General features: G+C 39.1%; 1 protein-coding gene across 5 annotated transcripts in view; it reads left to right on the top strand.

Moving 5' to 3' along the window:
- The window catches only part of CERT1 (ceramide transporter 1), a 157,119-nt gene that overhangs the window by 131,582 nt on the left and 6,788 nt on the right, over positions 1 to 18,749 (top strand). For 2 of the 5 annotated variants that reach the window (XM_032144992.2, XM_032144993.2), the window contains 4 exons: positions 641 to 769; positions 1,522 to 1,651; positions 3,203 to 3,339; positions 8,458 to 11,979. In XM_032144992.2, coding sequence (XP_032000883.2) covers positions 641 to 769; positions 1,522 to 1,651; positions 3,203 to 3,330 — 387 coding nt within the window. In that variant the 3' untranslated portion in view covers positions 3,331 to 3,339; positions 8,458 to 11,979. Of the gene's footprint in view, positions 1 to 640; positions 770 to 1,521; positions 1,652 to 3,202; positions 3,340 to 8,457; positions 11,980 to 13,285; positions 13,414 to 18,749 lie in introns of those variants that run through there. The other 3 variants (XM_058434018.1, XM_058434019.1, XM_058434020.1) reach the window with 3 other exon arrangements.

Genomic DNA, 18,749 nt, shown 5'->3' with positions numbered 1-18,749 from the left:
GATACATATGCAAGATAACCAAAATAAAAGTAACTTAAATAGGATAAAAGTTTTTTTTTCTTATTTAAAGTAGGTAGTCCCATTTATTGAAGACCTAGGCTCCATTGTCATTCCCATAGTATGTTTCCCCTTGCATACCTTAATATTGAAATATGTAATCTAAGTGACTTAGAATTCTTTCTAATGTGATTTGATTCAAATAAGTCTTTTTTCTTTAAATCTTTGAATCTAAGCGGAACATAATCATGGAGTATGAGGAGAGAGGAATGGAAAGTTGTTGCTTACTTGGTACAGAGTTTCTGTTTGGGATGATGATAAATTTCAGAGATAGCAGTATGGTTACATAACACTGAATGTAATTAATGTCCCTGAATTGTACCCTAAAAATTAGTTAAAATGGCAAATTATACATGTATATATTTTACTGCAATTAAAAAAAAATAGAACATTATTCCTTTTTTATATTGTTCTGCAAAGCTATTAACTCTGTTCATAATTAATCATTTGGTAGATATCCTCAGATGCTTTCCATTTAAAATTTGAGAGATTTTACCTTTAATTAAGACATTTATTGGCATTACGTTTCTCTTGTTAGTTCCATGTTAGATCTGTTTTTCAGAAGATTTTTACTTCTCCACAGAGGGTGTGGCCTGCTTCTCAGCGAGACGTATTATATCTTTCTGTCATTCGAAAGATACCAGCCTTGACTGAAAATGACCCTGAAACTTGGATAGTTTGTAATTTTTCTGTGGATCATGACAGTGCTCCTGTAAGTACAATGTATATAAATGTGTATAATTAAACAATATAAAGCTAAATACACAATGCAGGACAAAGATGATAAACACAGCCCATACACAATACTTGATTTGATAATGCTTCTTAGATTTTATGTTGGATTGACTGCTAGGAACAGTATAGCCCATGTGTTGACTCAGGGCAACAGTCATGACTATGAACATTCCACCAGAGCTGTTTACCTTTCCTTCTAAGGTTTGGTAAAACAGCCAAAAGGGCAGCACATACACTGGGCAGTAGGCTACTTCCCACAGTTCTCTCTTAAGCCGTTATCAACTACCAGCCAAGCCTCTGGTGTTTACCACAATTTAGCTCCATTTACTACTTAAGAGGAGGGAATCTTGGTCAACATGGTTAGATCCCATCTCTATTAAAAAAAAAAAAAAAATTTTTTTTTTTTTTAATTAGCCAGGCCTGGTGATGTGCACCTGTGGTCCCAGCTACTCTGGAGGTTGAGGTGGGAGGATGCTTGAGCCCAGGAGTTTGAAGCTGCAGTGAACTATGATGGCACCACTGCACTTCAGAGTGGGCAACAGAGCAAGACCTTGTACCCAAAAAAAGTGGGTGGGGAGGAATCCTGGTGTCATATCAGCTTGGTGCTTATAAGATTTCACTGGAGATATTTTTAAGAGTTACGATTTTGGTTAACCTAATATAATATTAGACCAGCAGAGTTTACAAAATACTGGGTATCTACTAATGCTTTGTTTTTTGTTTTGGCAGCTAAACAACCGATGTGTCCGTGCCAAAATAAATGTTGCTATGATTTGTCAAACCTTGGTAAGCCCACCAGAGGGAAATCAGGAAATTAGCAGGGACAACATTCTATGCAAGATTACATATGTAGCTAATGGTATGTATTTTATTGTTTTTGCTCTTTGGTAATGTGGCTGTTCTTGATCATGACCTATATGACAACAATTTGGACAAATGCCTTTTTAGTTCTTATCCATTAGATAACTAATTTTTAATTTGGAGAAAGGTGTATCAGAATTACTAGAGAATCTTTGAAAATACAGATGTCTGAATTTCACCCTGGAACTACTACTATATGAGTATTTCTGAAGCTAGAGCTGGATAGGAAAATTTTAAAACTTTATCCCTAGGTCACTGTCATATACCCTTCTTTTTTTTTTTTTTTTTTTTTTTTTTTTTGAGATGGAGTATCGTTCTGTTGCCCAGGCTGGAGTGCAGTGATGCAGTCTCAGCTCACTGCAACCTCCGCCTCCCGGGTTCAAGCGATTCTCTGCCTCTGTAGCTGGGATTACCGGTGCCCACCACCACGCCTGGCTAGTTTTTTGTGTTTTTAGTAGAGATGGGGTTTCACCATCTTGGCCAGGCTGGTCTTGAACTCCTGACCTCATGAGCCACTGCGCTCAACCTAGCCTTCATATTTAAGCACCATTTTCTTAGATATTTGCCTCATAGATTTATTATTAGGAATATAAGCAACAGTGGGGAAGGAAGTTAAGAGTTCTTTTACTCATTGTCAGCCTTTTTAGCTTTCTGAATCAATGCTCCCCTAGTCCTTATTAATTGCTAGTTACGTATTTATTTCTCTTTGGCATTCATTGTCAGGCTTTTTGTTTTCTGCGTCAGCGTTTCCCTAGTCCTTATTAGTTGCTAGTTACATATTTCTTTCACTTTGGATAGGTCTTTTCATTGCTTGCTTTGGGTCCTTACTTCACCTACTTTGCACCTGGAGTAATCATTGCAACCTCTCTCATCAATAGTCAAACCTTCTTTATACAGGGCCATAACTGCTAGTATGTTCAAAGAAACAGTTGTACCTGAGTAAGTTAGTATTTAATTGTAGTACAGATTTGTGAATAAATCTGCCCTAAATAACCTTAAGTGGTGCTATACTAATTTTTGCAGATAATTTTGGGAACCAAGAACATTGTAGAAAGGTTATAAATGCTTTCTTATTTGCTGTCTGATTATGTCTGATGGATAGTGTTAAGGAATGAAGGGTTGGGACTTAAAAGATACTAATTGGTCCAGCCAGGTACAGTGACTCAGCCTGTAATCCCAGCACCTTGGGAGGCTGAGGCAGGCGGATCATGAGGTCAAGAGTTCGAGACCATCCTGGCCAACATGGTGAAAACCTGTCTCTACTAAAAATACAAAAATTAGCTGGGCATGGTGGCGTGCACCTGTAATCCCAGCTACTCGGGAGGCTGAGGCAGGAGAATCACTTGAACCCGGAGGCGGAAGTTGCAGTGAGCCAAGATCGCGCCACTGCACTCCACCCTGGCAACAGAGCAAGACTCCGTCTCAAAAAAAAAAGATGCTAATTGGTCCATTGTGAGGAATATTTTAAAAGCAAGGGAACAAATTAAGTGCTTCACATATGTTCGGAGAATTGTATCTTAATACATTTTAATTTTCCTTTATCTTGCAGTGAACCCTGGAGGATGGGCACCAGCCTCAGTGTTAAGGGCAGTGGCAAAGCGAGAGTATCCTAAATTTCTAAAACGTTTTACTTCTTACGTCCAAGAAAAAACCGCAGGAAAGCCTATTTTGTTCTAGTATTAACAGGTACTAGAAGATATGTTTTACCTTTTTTTTTTTAAACTTTATTTGACTAATATGACTCTGTCAATACTAAAATTTAGTTGTTGAAAGTATTTGCTGTTTTTTTTTATGTTCCCCTATAGAGTATTGTTTTGTTGGTTTTTGTTGTCGTTGTTGTTGTTTTAAACAGGGTCTTGCTCTGTTGCCTAAGCTGGAGTGCAGTGACACCATCACAGCTCACTGCAACCTCGACCTCTGGCCTCAAGCAATCCTGTCATCTCAGCCTTCCCAGTAGCTGGGAGTCCCCACAGGCATGTGCCACCATGCTCAGCTAATTTTTTATTTTTTGTAGAGATAGGGGTCTTGCTATGTTACCCAAGCTGGTCTTGAACTCCTGGCCTCAAACAATCCTCCTGCATCAGCCTCCCAAAGTGCTGGGATTACAGACATGAGCCACCGTGCCTGGCCTTGAGAATTGTAGTTTATAGTCTTTAAAACTTAATTCTTTTATTGTTTCCTTTTTCTTCTAATGCTTATGTAAAGAAATTTTGATATTATAGAACTGTAGAATTGTAGAAGTGCAAACTTCCTGTATTCTTTCCTTTCCTAGAAACTGTTATTTTTGTTGTATATTCTCCTAGATTTTTCTGTGTATGTACTGACATGTTTTTGAGTGTTAAAATGTTTATACTTACTATTATAACAAAATTCTTGTTTTATAACCTTTTTTTCCACTTAACAATGTATCTTGACTATCTTTATGAGACATGAGATGTGTAAAACATCTCATTCTTTTAATATCTGTTACATGCATGTTGCAGAATTTATTAACTAGTCCCATGTCAATGTCTGAGTTGGTTCCATATTTTTACTGTCAACCAGTACAGCACTGAACACCTTCATGCAAAGAGGTAGAATCTTTAACTTTATTTTGGTGTTGTTGAGACAAATTTTCTCTCTTGCCGCCCAGGCTGGAGTGCAGTGGCACAATCTTGGCTCACTGCAAACTCTGCCTCCCAGGTTCAAGCGATTCTCCTGCCTCAGCCTCCCGAGTAGCTGGGATTACAGGCGTCCACCACCACGCCCAGCCTATTTTTGTATTTTTAGTAGAGACGGGGTTTCACCATGTTGGCCAGGCTGATCTCAAACTCCTTATCTCAGGTGACCTGCTCTCCTGGGCCTCCCAAAATGCTGGGTTTACAGGCGTGAGCGACTGTGCTCAGCCCAGAATCTTTAACTTTTTAAAGTAAGTGATACATTATCATGATTAAAAGTCAAAAGTGGCCAGGTGCAGTGGGTCACACCTGTAATCGCAACACTTTTTGGGAGACTGAGGTGGGAGAATGGCTTCAGGCCAGGAGTTCAAGTCTAGCCTGGATAACATAGCAAGATTCCATCTTGACAAAAAACAATTAGGCATGGTGGCATACATGTATAGTCCTAGTTACTTGGGAGGCTGAAGCAGGAAGATTGCTTTGTCTGGGAGTTTGAGGCTGCAGTGAGCTGTGATTACATGACTGCACTCTAGCCTGGACAGGTAATGCCTGTTAAAAAAAAAAAAAAAAAAGTCAAAAGCGTGAAAAAGTTATACAGTAAAATTTACCCTGTCTTGCATTCACCATATAGTATTAACATATGCTATTACTAGTTTCTTCTAGAAAGTTTTTAATGCTTGAATGAACAAATACAAGTGTATTTTCTACACACACGCACTTTTTTTGTTGTTAAAGAAGCAGCAGCATACTATAAACACTGTTCAACATCTTATATTTGCATTTATTTTATCTTGAAGGTCTCACATATTTGTAAGGAGCTTCCTCATTTTGATGGTTATACAGTATCCCGTTGTATAGATGTACATGATTCATTTAATCGGTTCTGCATTGGTGAATATTACAGTTTCCAGTTTTTGCCAGAACAGTGTTATAATTGTATCCATATATCATTTTGTACTTGCAAGTTTATATGTGGAAAAAATTAATAGATGTGGTACTACTGGCCCTGCTAGGGGTTTGTGCATTTATAATTTAGATATTACTTTTCATAGAGGTTATAGTAATTGACCATCTCAACAGCAATTAATGAATTAGAGTGCCTGTTTCCCACAGTTTTTCATAAAATGTGTAAAACAAAACTTTATAACTTTCCCAACTCATTAGGTGAAAAATACTCTCTCGGTGTAGTTTTAATTGTATTCCTCTTATGACTGAGTTTAAGCCTGCTTTGGTCCATTGAGAATCTTTTGTATAGTACTATTTCTATAAATTCTATTTTATAATAACATTTAAAATATTAGTAGATATTGCCAATTGTGATACACAAATGGTAAGCAATAACACATGAATATTCTCTCATTCTCACCTACACTGGATGTTAAATAATTGGCTGAGAAATGTATATTCTTGAGTCCTTTTCTTTAGCTAAAAAAATAGACAATTATATAATGAAATAATTTTAAACAAGTCTGATTTCTAATGATGTTTATAGTATGTCTTTCTTTTAAAAAATGCAAAGGCTAAATTTATTGTCCGATACTAACTAATATCCCATACTAACATAAGGGATATTGCATTGATGTCCCAGTTATTTAGCTTTTTCCCAGGAAAAAGGGTATTTGAAAATATTAAACAGGTTCCAGTCTTAGTTACCTGAATGATTGGTGTTTTGGAATATAGCCTGACCCTTTAGGGATTCTCTCTTCAGGCACAAGTGCACTGCATTCAGTGTGCTGACAATTTTTATATCTTGTACTTTAGAATTGTTATAGCTAGATCTGGACACATTACTTCTTACTGATTCTGAGTCTGTGCCATATTTATCAAATAAACCAGAAAACTGATGGCACGTGACAGCAACAGGCTTATCACCCTGCTTCGCTATATGTCTCTTTGCCATGGCCTCTAGGTTTTTAAAGCGGTACTGTTTCACTCTATCCAAGACCAGATTTTGTTTCACTATAACTATATCTGCCTTCTCTCTTCTTCACTATGACCTCACTGAAACGGCCTCCCTCTTGATGCTTTATGATGACTTCCTTACCAAAGGTTCTCAGATATTCAACTAAGCAAGGCAGAAAATACAACTTTGTGTTAAAGCAAGAGAAATCTGAATGCAGTTGTGTGTAAAACATGCTCTCAGTTATATTTGAGAAGAATAACTTTTTTAAACAGTTGAAAGATAAATGGTAGGATATTAGCAGCATTTGCCTCTAGACTGTTGGATTTAGAGCAGTGTTTTATTGACTCTCTGTGTGTGTGCATGTGTATGTGCACAGATGTTTCATTTGTGGACCTGTGAGGGAGGAGCTTGGGATCTTAAAAAATTCATCTCTAGGGAAGAGAGGCCTATTGTTTGTGGATACATGTATATGTGTGCAAAGATACAACTGAAAACATTCATTGGCCCAAACTCAGATTTGGCTTTTTGAGTCCAGATTGAGCTTCTTTCTAACAAAGATCCAAATTCAAACCTTAAGATGGTAAAATCTTTGTTACTGTAACATAACTTTTTTTTTTTTTAACAATAATTATGGAAGATAAATGTATGAAGTCGAACCCAGCATTGAAACCCTAGGAAAGCGAACGTTAATTTTGGTGATAGAAAAAATAGTAACATTCAATAATGTGTATATCATCTTTAGAGAAAGTTCTGTAAAGAGTTAATAAGATCCAAAGTTGTTTAACAGTAAAAACTTTATATATATTATATATATAATATATATTTTTATTTATTTTATTTATTTATTTATTTTTTGAGACAGCGTCTCACTCCTGTCGCCCAGGTTGGAGTACACTGGAGCGATCTCAGCTCACTGCAGCCTCAACTTCTCAAGCTCAGGTGTTCCTCCTACCTCAGCCTCCTGGGTAGCTGGGACTACAGGCACACACCACCATGCCCGGCTAATTTTTTGTACTTTTAGTAGAGTTGGGGTTTCACCATGTTTCCCAAGCTGGTCTCAAACTCCTGAGTTCAAGCAGTCCGCCTGCCTCAACCTCCCAAAGTGCTGGGATTACAGGCGTGAGCCACCTAGCCCAGCCAGTAAAAACTTAAACTCATTTGACAAAGAGGTCTGAGCATGTTTGTTGATTAAATAAGGCAGGCCTCTCTCTCATAGCTTGAATACATTTTTTAAATTCTTGGTAAGTAGTATTGTATGTCATAGTTTTTATTGCAGGCTAAGAGGAAAGAAATACCATGTTGTGGGGTAAAAATCCAGAGACCTTTCACTGATTGCCTCTGCTCACCTATATTGCCCTTTTTTTTTTCAGATGCCTACACCCCCTTTATTTGACACAACTATGCAAATTGTGAGGCCAAGGACGTGACTGCAAACAATTAAGATTTGATTTACATGAATAAGCTTTCTTCTCCATGAAAATACACTGTGTCACTTCACACTTGGTCTAACACACACACAAAATTCTCACCCTAGGTGGCACAGATACACTCAGCATGTAATATTAAGTACAATTTCCATTTTATTTTTTCCAGAGAATAGTCCATCTTCAGTCTTTAAGGACTCAGCTCCTTACATGGGCTTTGGTGGGGGTCATGGGGTAGCGCCCACAGGTCTAAATTGGGGTGGAGGTGTTCGATCCTTCTCCTTCATCAGATTGATTCGTGACTACTTTGTTGTGAGTTGCACAACTCACACAGTAATATAGCTTCACATACAGCTTGGGAAGCACATAGACATCAAAGACACTCACTTCGGAAATGTCCCTGACTGCTGCGGCCTTCACTGTGTTTCAAATGACGAATTTCTTAATGGCCTTGTCCTTGGGCACGCATCAGGCACAGTTGGTGCAGCAAACAGGCTGCACATGGCTGTGGCCCTTTTTGGCACAGCCATTGTTCCTTCTTTTCTTTGTCATCTTGGAGGCCCAGACTGTAGAGAGGACTATTCCGCTTTTTAATTTTTTCTAACTTTTGAAAAATTCCATATGCCTTCAATTCCTTGCTGATAAGTTCAAATTTGTAAGGTTAATAATTTTGCATTCATAATGGTAAATTTTCATAGAGATTCCATGCATTCCATGAATATGGAGGGTGGGAGAACTCTGTTCTGGTAGTCTTGCAGCTGTTAGTAACAAACATACTGCTGAATTTTTTACTTGTCTTTTTTTTTTTTTTTTCCTTCAGTGACTGAAGCAAGGCTGTGTGACATTCCATGTTGGAGAAAAAAAGAAAAAAAAAAGCTGAATGCTCTAAGCTGGAACGTAGGATCTATAGCCTTGTCTGTGGCCCAAGATCTTGGCCTTGTGTACAAAAATGACAAAATATTGCAATAGCAAAGCTGAACATCTAACACTAGCTATCTCCTGGTAGATCTCCTTGCTCAGCATATAACTATAAATACATGTAAAATTACATGTATATGGCTATATTTTTATTTGCTTGCTCCTAGAAGAGAAAAAAAATCAACTTTGAATCACAACTAGGAATTGATGCTTTAATTTTTGGATACTTTTTCAGAATTTTTAATTTACTATGGTCCAGCCTAAGATCCTCTGTTGTATCAGGTTTTGTGCACAAAAGAAAAGCACAAAAGTTGAACGCACATGGGGCATGTGCTTTCTGTGCACCAAATACCTGGATGAGGTTCTTTTTTCAGGCCTACAGTCAAATCTGTGTCCAGAATTTTTTGACTTTTTTGCTTTGTATAATCATAGAATTCATTGCTGCTGATTTCTATAATGATTCATGTTGTCATGTGTCTCTTAATAACTGAGGGCTGTCAATAACCTGTGATTTTGCCTTTTCTATAGTCTTACTCCCATGAAGAACCTTGGTTCTGATGGAGAAAGTGAAAAGCTTTATTTCTTTCCCTAGATATCTTTATATTTCTATTATATTTTTTAGTTGTGTACTGTGTACTAGAGATTTTTTTCAGTTTGTTACGAACACAATTTGGTAAGCCCTAAATTGGTTCTGCCTGTCTCCAAACAGAAACATCTGTACAAATCTTGTTGGTATAGACTACTTTCTGGAAAATGGTCAAGATAAGTTCATGTTTTCTTGAAATTTCTAAGATAGTATATGGTATCACTTGTTTAAAGCAAATCAGACTGAGTTTGACATTTAATTCAATATTTCTGGTATTCAGTAACGGGTATATATGTTTGTTCTTCCAGTTTGGGTCAGTTTAAAAGATACGTTGCAAAGTATACATAGAAAATGTGAGCAGTGCCTCTCTTTGCCTCTTGATCAGAAACTTCAGCAGAGCAGTAAGGATTCCATATAATTTAAACTGAAATGCTTTTCGTTGTTGCTATAAGAACTTAAAATGTAAAATACCTTTTTCAGTTTAAGTCCTGTGAACAACACTGAATCATGGAGATGAGGCAAGGAATAGTACTCACTGAAGTTGAAATGACTGCCCACTTCAAAATCTTCGTTGTGTTTACACACCAGTGTATTTATACAAATCAGAGGCATTTTGTAGATGCTTTGCTGACTTGTTCAGCTCTGTAAAAACACAGAAATCAGACCCATTTTGTAAAGCAGAAAGTCATGTTACATAGAACATGTCCTGTATATATCACATAGGTGGTAATGGAGTCTTAATGATAAGTGCAAGATAATAATTTAATGATGGGATTAGTCTGATCGCTTAATATGCACAATCCTGGAAGTGAATTACTTGCATCAGATATAGTGATATTTATTATTCTGTACAGAGAGAAAAATACATATAAAACATATGCTTACATTACATGCACGCAGATTTCACGCTCCATAATCTTTTCTATTTTTTAATTTACCTTTCTGTAAATGATGTGCATGGAATATGCCTTATAGAAAAATGCTGTTCATAATTTGACTACGTGGAAAAGTGCCTATATGGTGGTAATGCTAGTAAGGCAAATAAGACAAATTATCATGTTGGTTTACTACATCACCAGTTAACATTTTATATTGTGATGTTTAAAAAAGAAAAATTTATACCTCAAATGTGTATTTTATTTTACAATCAGCTGTGGGGTATGGGGTTGGGATGGGAGAATGGGGGGGTTGGGGAGGGCAGGTTTATTCACCATAGCCGCTGATAAGAATCTTCAAAAAAATTCTATATGCTCACTATAAATGTTTCTCTGTTTGCCATTTCTGGTAACTATCGTGAACACAGACAGTTAACTCTTTCATAACTAAATTGGATAGCTTTATTTTACAGAAGTATGGAAAGTTTACAAAGCAATATCTAAATCTAATTATCATTAGTTGCATTTGGACTAAATGTGATGATATACTTTTGCAATTGATTCTGTAAATAAAAGGATTACACTAAAATATTTGTATTAAAAGAAGAAAAGATAACGTTTTACCTTTAGATAACTGCACTTGTACTTCACTAGAGTTAATCCCACCCAATCAGATTGAGAAATAAATTGGGGAATATGGAAAGAGTCCAAAAGAGGTCAGAATTTGGAGAGGTACTGGCCTTCTGAACAACATTTAGACCCTTTACAATTATTTTCATTAAGCTGATTCCTACATCCTGAATATTCATGTTTTCTCATCTACAGATATTTGTCTTCCCCCAAACCAAAAGAAAAAAACTACCCTTTACTCTCTTTTCTACTCAGTTACTCTTTTGTGCTATGTTAGAAACTTGAAATATATTGGTGATGTGGGGATTTTGTCCCTGACTGCCCACTGTACAGGACAAGAGAGCACAGTGTTTCAGTTGGAATTCAGGACTCCTGGTTTTGAGGTAGAGGATGATCACTGCAGTACTTGGTTTGGAATTGCCACAGGGGTAGCTAAACCAAAGGAGGGTTATATCTGCAAGGGAGGTGTAAGAAGGCAAAATAAGGAAAAGGAGGAATGGGTTTTCTATTTGTTCAGTTTCGTCAACTAATTTATACACCTAATACAATGTCAGTGTCAATTGCTATTAAGAAATTTTTAGTTGGGCTGAGCTGGTTCTCTTGTGAAATTGTGCTGGTTATCTTTAAGCTTATCAGTTATTTGTCCAGTTAAACACTTTTCACCAGTATTTAGTCTGAGCTGTACAGACGATATATTTGGATTTTGTCATGGTTCATCTACAGACTCAAAACATTATCAAAGTACCTTGGGAGTGTGTAGAGTAACTTCTATAATAGCTTTATGATCCTGATGATGTTTTTTAAACACAATAAAGTTGGATCTTCCATGTTACAATCACAAAATTAAAACCAGTATTTAAAGTGGAAAAGTATTAAAATATTATGGACAAATATGCTGGCTTGATTTGTTTTCCTTAACCCTGAGATATTGCCCTACTCTGAGTAGTTAAGAACTTGAAATTCAGTTTTGTTCCCGTAACCCAGTTAGGGATCACGAAAACTACTGAGTTGCAGCCTAAATTTTTTTTTTTTTTTTTTTGAGACAGAGTCTTGCCCTGCCACCCAGGCTGGAGTGCAGTGGCACGATCTTGGCTCACTGCAACCTCCACCTCCCAGGTTCAAGCGATTCTTGTGCCTCAGCCTCCTGCGTGGCTGGGATTACAGGCGTGAGGCACTACGCCCGGCTAATTTTTGTATTTTTAGTAGAGACAGGGTTTCGCCATGTTGGCCAGGTTGGTCTCAAACTCCTGACCTCAGATGATCCACCCACCTGGGCCTCCCAAAGTGCTGGGATTACAGGCCTGAGCCACTGCGCCCAGCTCAATTTTTTTTTTAACAAAATATAACAGGATGGAATATATCAAGTACATGACACGTAATAAATATTTTGTATATCTTTTGTCATATGTATTACACATGTGTGTGGTGGGTTACAGTTTACAATGAATTTCTTACTGTGGATCACATCCAGAAGTTTTAAAAGATTGCTAGAGAAGCCATATTCACTTGGGTGTTTCTAAAATGGAAGCACAGTGCTGGTGAATGATACACACTTATTTTGTAATTGAGCTGTATGCACTTAACCATAAATAAATAATCTCATTTATTTAAATCTCATTTAATCTCAGCTCCACTTGTTGCACTCAGGTAATTTATGCCCTAGAACAACCATGAAATCAGAAGTGTGGACTTCCAGTTCACTCAGTCAGTGGATTCGTATTGAAAGGCACTGAGCGTATTTCTTCCCTAGTGTTCAAAGATACATGCCATCCAAACAATGTGATCTGTAAACAAAAGCCAACTACTTAATCTGGTGGGATGCTGGAGGGAAAATCTGACTTGTGTTGAATTTGTTGACAGAGAAATATTATGTGGTCTTCATTCCTAGAGGGATTTTCTAGGGCAGCTTTAACTGTGCAGTTTTTCTTTAGACTTGACTTTGCCATATAACATGCAAACCTGCAAATAAGGTGTAGTTCTAACTAGCAATTTCAAATGGGGTTGCTTTTATAGGATCTTCCAGATTTTCTTGCCATTATTTGAACTTGGTTACAACAGAGTTCATACCATCATTTATATTGTCTACCTTTTAAGACACATTTTCTGTGAACCTTCCACATCTGTATACTTTGAATAGCCTTGCACAAATATCGTAAGTGAAGCTACTTTATTTGGCCTCTTCATTCTCTCTTTCTATAGAATTCTGTGAGGTTAGTACTAGAACAAATCTTTAAGATCTCTGAAGTTATTAGAAGATGCCACATTTTCTTAATCCAGTCTATTGTTGTTGGACATTTGGGTTGGTTCCAAGTCTTTGCTATTGTGAATAGTGCCGCAATAAACATACGTGTGCATGTGTCTTTATAGCAGCATGATTTATACTCCTTTGGGTATATACCCAGTAATGGGATGGCTGGGTCAAATGGTATTTCTAGTTCTAGATCCCTGAGGAATCGCCACACTGACTTCCACAATGGTTGAACTAGTTTACAGTCCCACCAACAGTGTAAAAGTGTTCCTATTTCTCCACATCCTCTCCAGCACCTGTTGTTTCCTGATTTTTTAATGATGGCCATTCTAACTGGTGTGAGATGGTATCTCCGCAGCCATAAAAAATGATGAGTTCGTGTCCTTTGTAGGGACATGGATGAAACTGGAAAACATCATTCTCAGTAAACTATCGCAAGGACAAAAAACCAAACACCGCATGTTCTCACTCATAGGTGGGAATTGAACAATGAGAACTCATGGACACAGGAAGGGGAACATCACATTCCAGGTACTGTTGTGGGGTGGGGGGTGCGGGGACAGCATTAGGAGATATGCCTAATGCTAAATGACGAGCTAATGGGTGCAGGAAATCAACATGGCACATGGATACATATGTAACAAACCTGCACATTGTGCACATGTACCCTAAAACCTAAAGTATAATAAAAAAAATAAAATTTAAAAAAAAAAAAAAAAGATGCCAAACCAGGATTTTCCTGTCACCCAGGCTCTGTGGTTGATGAGGTGGTGTGTGAGGGTATCTCCATCGTGTCTGTACCAGGCACTATGCTTTTTCTGACTCCTCCCCACTCAACAGTCCTGTGAGGTGGTAGTGGTAATTGGTGGTACCACCCGTTTTACAGATGAGGGAACAGGTTGGGGTTCCAAACCTACTGATTCCCTGACTCTTGTTAGTTTTTTAGACTCTACTTTTTAATACCTATGTGTAATATTTAGAATATAGTGTTTGATGGACTAGAAAGAGCCAACATGCTTGAAGACTAGCAATTTTGGTATATGGGTCTTAGTCCCACCCTTCAATATTGGCTTTACGAAATTCCAAATACACATGGTTCCTTAACAAAGGTTCGATTTATGATTGTTCAACTTTATGCAAAGCACTACAAATACAGTACACTCCAACTTACCATGGGGCTGCGTTCCGATAAGCCAGTCATGTATGGAAAATACCGTAAGTCAAAAGTACATTTTCAGCCGGGGGCAGCGGCTCACACCTGTAATCCCAGCACTTTGGAAGGCCGAGGCAGGTGGATCACGAGGTCAGGAGTTCGAGACCAGCCTGGCCAACATGGTGAAACCCTGTCTCTACTAAAAATACAAAAATTAGCTGGGTGTGGTGGCGGGCACCTGTAATCCCAGCTACTCGGGAGGCTGAGGCAGGAGAATCATTGGAACCCAGGAGGCAGAGGTTACAATGAGCTGAGAGTGCACCATTGTACTCCAGCCCCCCGTCAAAAAAAAAAAAAAAAAAAAAAGGCTTTGAGATCAGAAGTATTTGAATAAGGTACATTGAACGATAGATTTAGCCACATTTGAGATGCACAAAAGTGTTTTTAATTCTTGGTTCTCAGTTCTCAAAAGGTAGATAGGAAATGGGTTGTTGCTGTGTTTTAAGTTCACCAACCTCTGTACGTTGATAGCACCACATTAATGGTATTCATTTTAATTTAAAACTACAATTTGTAGTCTGTGACTCACTTTTCATGCCTAGCATCCAGTAGCTTTTTGTTGTTGTTATTTCTAAGTAAATTTCCAAGTTCCTGGGTACCATGTGTTCAACATACTGAGAAAGAATGAGACTTAGAAGACCAAAGGTTCTCTTGCTGTCTCACTTGAACAGCTTTTATCTTGAGCAAATCAGTTTAATGTGTCTAAGTCTATTGTAATCTTCTATAAAATTATACAAAGCCACCTACTATGGCTACATCACAGGGTTGTTTGGGGAAGAGCAAGATAATGTATTTTAGTGCTTTTAAAACTTTAAAGTACTGTGCAAATATAAGGAATACTAAGGCAACTACAAATATGTGCTAGGTGCTGGGTTTTGAATGGTAGAGATAGGAAGATGAGCAAGAGACAGGAATAATGACAAGTTGCAAACATTTGGAGGCTTTGAGCAGAACTGTAAGTTACTTGGCTTGTCTGGGGTTTAGTCTACCTCCAGGATATAACCAGTAAGGGAGAAGACTAGGGGGGAGAGGCACAGGCAGTTGGTAGAAAACCTTGAAGTGTGTCAAGTTTGATCTCTGTTCTGCCAGCAATGGGAGACACTGAGGGACTTTTTGGGGCATTATTATTGTACACATTTTAGAAATATCTGTGGGTCTTGCCGCCTGGTTTCGTTTGAAGAAGGAATAAGTCAAATGGTTTTGGTTTTGGTTTTTGATACAGAGTCTCACTATATCATCCAGGCTGGAGTGCAGTGGCGCGATAGCTCACTGCAACCTCTGCCTCCCGGGTTCAAGTGGTTCTCGTGCCTCAGCCTCCCGAGTAGCTGGGATTAAAGGCATGCACCACCACGCCAGACTAATTTTTATGTTTTTAGTAGAGATGGGGGTTTCTCCATGTTGGCCAGGCTGGTCTTGAACTCCTGGCCTCAAGTGATCCGCCCACCTCAGCCTCCCGAAATGCTGGGATTACACCATAAGCCACCGTGGCCAGCATGATGGTGGTGGTGGTGGTGGTGGTGTTTTGTTCATTTTTTTGTTGTTGTTTTGAGATGGAGTTTTGCTCTTGTTGCCCAGGCTGGAGTGCAATGGTGCAATCTCGGCTCACCACAACGTCCACCTCCTGGGTTCAAGCGATTCTCCTGCCTCAGCCTCCCGGGTTCAAGCGATTCTCCTGCCTCAGCCTCCCGAGTAGCTGGGATTACAGGCATGCGCCACTGCGCCCGGCTAATTTTGTATTTTTAGTAGAGTTGGGTTTTCCCCATGTTGGTCAGGCTCATCTCAAACTCCCAACCTCAGATGATCTGCCCACCTCGGCCTCCCAAAATGCTGGGATTACAGGCGTGAGCCACCGCACCCCCTCAACTGTTATTCGGTTCTATTGTATGTTCTTTTCCTTTGTATTTGGATTATGTAACTACTATGATATTGCTTGTTGTATTAGTCTAGAAGCTCTACTAATAAGCTAGGCTATAGCTTATCATCTCAACTGACCAGTAGAACACAAGGCCCCACATAAAGTCAGAGAGCAGTTTCAATGGAGTGTATGTTTAAGGTGGCAAAAAAGTGAAAAAAAAAATATGGATAGGTTGTCAATAACAGCAAATGAAACTGGAGGGGCAGAAGAGTTGTTAACTTCAATGAGAAGGTGCAAGGATGAGATCCAGGAAAAGAAACACCATTATCTTCTTTTCCCCCAGGACTTAAGCTTTATAGAGATGCCAGCTCTCCCAGCCAGAAATAGTGGCAGATAAGCAAGGGGTCAAAAGAAATGCAGGGCAGCCCACAGTAGGTGGGCTGCAAAGGGTTATGGATAGTTAGCTGTGCAGCTGCTGAGGAGAGATGATGAAAACGAAGATTGACTGAGTCACCTCTGCTGACAATCCCTGTGGTGCTCTGTGGAAGGTACTAGGCTGTTCCCTAAAGTATCAATACACATGAGATTCATATCATCCACTACAAAAATATACATGTTTCCATCTTTGGATGATAAACTGATTCTGTGTTTGTTTATATGAAGACACAATAAATACAGCATTTCATAGACTACGTAGAGCTAGATACCGCCTTAGAAGCCAGCGAATCCAACTGTCTCATTTCACAAGGAAACTGAAGACGAGATAGAAAGTGAATAGCATAAGGTCTCACAGCTAGTTAGTGACATAGCAAGGACTGGAATGGAGGTCTCTGGATTTCCAGCTCCCTCAACACTGCCTTCCTCTGTTGTGACTGTTTTCTGTTTGGCATAAATGCTGAGTATATTAATTTATTGCCTCGGTCATTCAACAAACTTAGAGGACCTTTAATGTAAGGCACTTGTTTAAGGTAACAAGAAAAGACATAGTCCCTGCCTTCCAGAGACCTCAGTCTGGAGAAAAATGTGGGCAAGATTTATCTCTGCAGCACAGAATAAAATATCTTTGGCTTTTATTTTTATATATTTTTATCATTTAATTTTTTGTTTGATAATGTATATAATTCAATATAATTTATCAAGAAATAAATATTAACGGCCTGGCCAACATGGTGAAACCCTGTCTCTACTAAAAATATAAAAATTAGCCACACATGGTGGTGCATGTCTGTAATCCCATTTCCTTGGGAGGCTTGAGGCAGGAGAATCACTTCAACCTGGGAGACGGAGGTTGCAGTGAGCTGAGATTGCATCACTGCACTCCAGCCTGGGCAACAGAGTGAGACTGTCTCAAAAAACAAAATTATTGGAGGTGCGTGTTCAAAGCTTTTCCTGATGGGGTGTTCAAGGTTTGAGTTCTACTGGCATAGGTAAGTGCTGTCCTGAGCAAGTTAAAGATGGCTTTTCCCCCAATAACTATCCATTTAAAATTACCATTCTCCTGGCTATACCAGCAAGCTTCAGTTATTTAACTGTTGTACAGTTGAATCAAGGTACTGGTCCATGGCCTGTTAGGAACCAGGCTGCACAGCAGGAGGTGAGCAGCAGGAAGAGCGAGCATTAGGCTGAGCTCTGCCTCTTGTCAGATCAGCAGCAGCATTAAATTCTCATAGGAGCAAGAACCCTATTGTGAACTGAGCATGTGAGGGATCTAGGTTGCACTCATGAGAATCCAATGCCTGATCTGAGGTGGAACTTTCATCCCAAAATCATCCTCCCAACCCCTCCCCATCCGTAGAAAAATTGTCTTCCATGAAACCGATCACTGGTGTCAAAAAAGGTTGGGGACCACTGGGTAAGAGCATCCAGATGTGTTGAAAGAGGATTGGCCTGAGGTAGGTGAGCTCTCCATACAGATCTGAGTACCTTTTGTTATTAGAGGACGAAGTTTTAAGAACGAGAGCTCACAGGTTATGTCCTTGATCAGAAAAGACTGAGGAAGTGCACCAAAGCTTGATTTCATTGTAAGATTCCTTTGAGGTTATAGCTCAAGTCTAGACAGTGAAATGGGCAGGAAGGTAGAGGCTCTTCTGTTAATTCCTTTGTGAGCTTCAGGGCTACAGGAGAACATCACACATCATGCAGGGCTAACAATACTCTGAATTTGCTTTATTGTGTCCAAAGCTTCTACTGAGTACAATCCCAGCTGATTTTAGAGTGGAGACAGAATTGCCCCCTCAACTGCACACCCCCCCCCACCTCCACTCCAGCCCACTTCAGATTTGCAAGTGACATGAAAGCAAAGGACTTACATAATCAACACAGGGTAGATGACCATAGCCCTTCTAGTTTGGATTACTTCCTGATGCTTTCCTTCCATCACACACACACACACACACACACACACACACACACACCTTGTATGCTTAGCAGCTGGCACAAGGCCCTCCTACTTTTATGCTCCCTGCCAACTGGCTTCAGAATTAGCCAACTGGAATGCTGTTGCCTGGGACTAATCCTGCTCCAGCACTACAATCCTGGGACATTACAGTTCAAAGGAGTCAAACTTCATAGGGCAGGTGGGGTGAAGATGAGGAGTGGACAGTGATACATACCTCTAACAGGAGCTCAATTTTTCCCCCTATTTGGCCCTTTGCAGCAGAGTGCAGGGAACAAACAGGAGGGTAAAGGGAATAGGTGGTGGCAAATGCCTCTCTCTGGGGCAGTCCCTCCACAGGTTGAAGAGGTGGAGAAGACCTTCAGTGTTGTTCTGGGACAGGGCGGGGGGTG

The sequence above is a fragment of the Hylobates moloch genome, unplaced genomic scaffold (assembly GCF_009828535.3).
Source record: "Hylobates moloch isolate HMO894 unplaced genomic scaffold, HMol_V3 SCAFFOLD_23, whole genome shotgun sequence".
Taxonomy (NCBI): domain Eukaryota; kingdom Metazoa; phylum Chordata; class Mammalia; order Primates; family Hylobatidae; genus Hylobates; species Hylobates moloch.
This window is presented reverse-complemented; position numbering and strand designations above follow the sequence as displayed.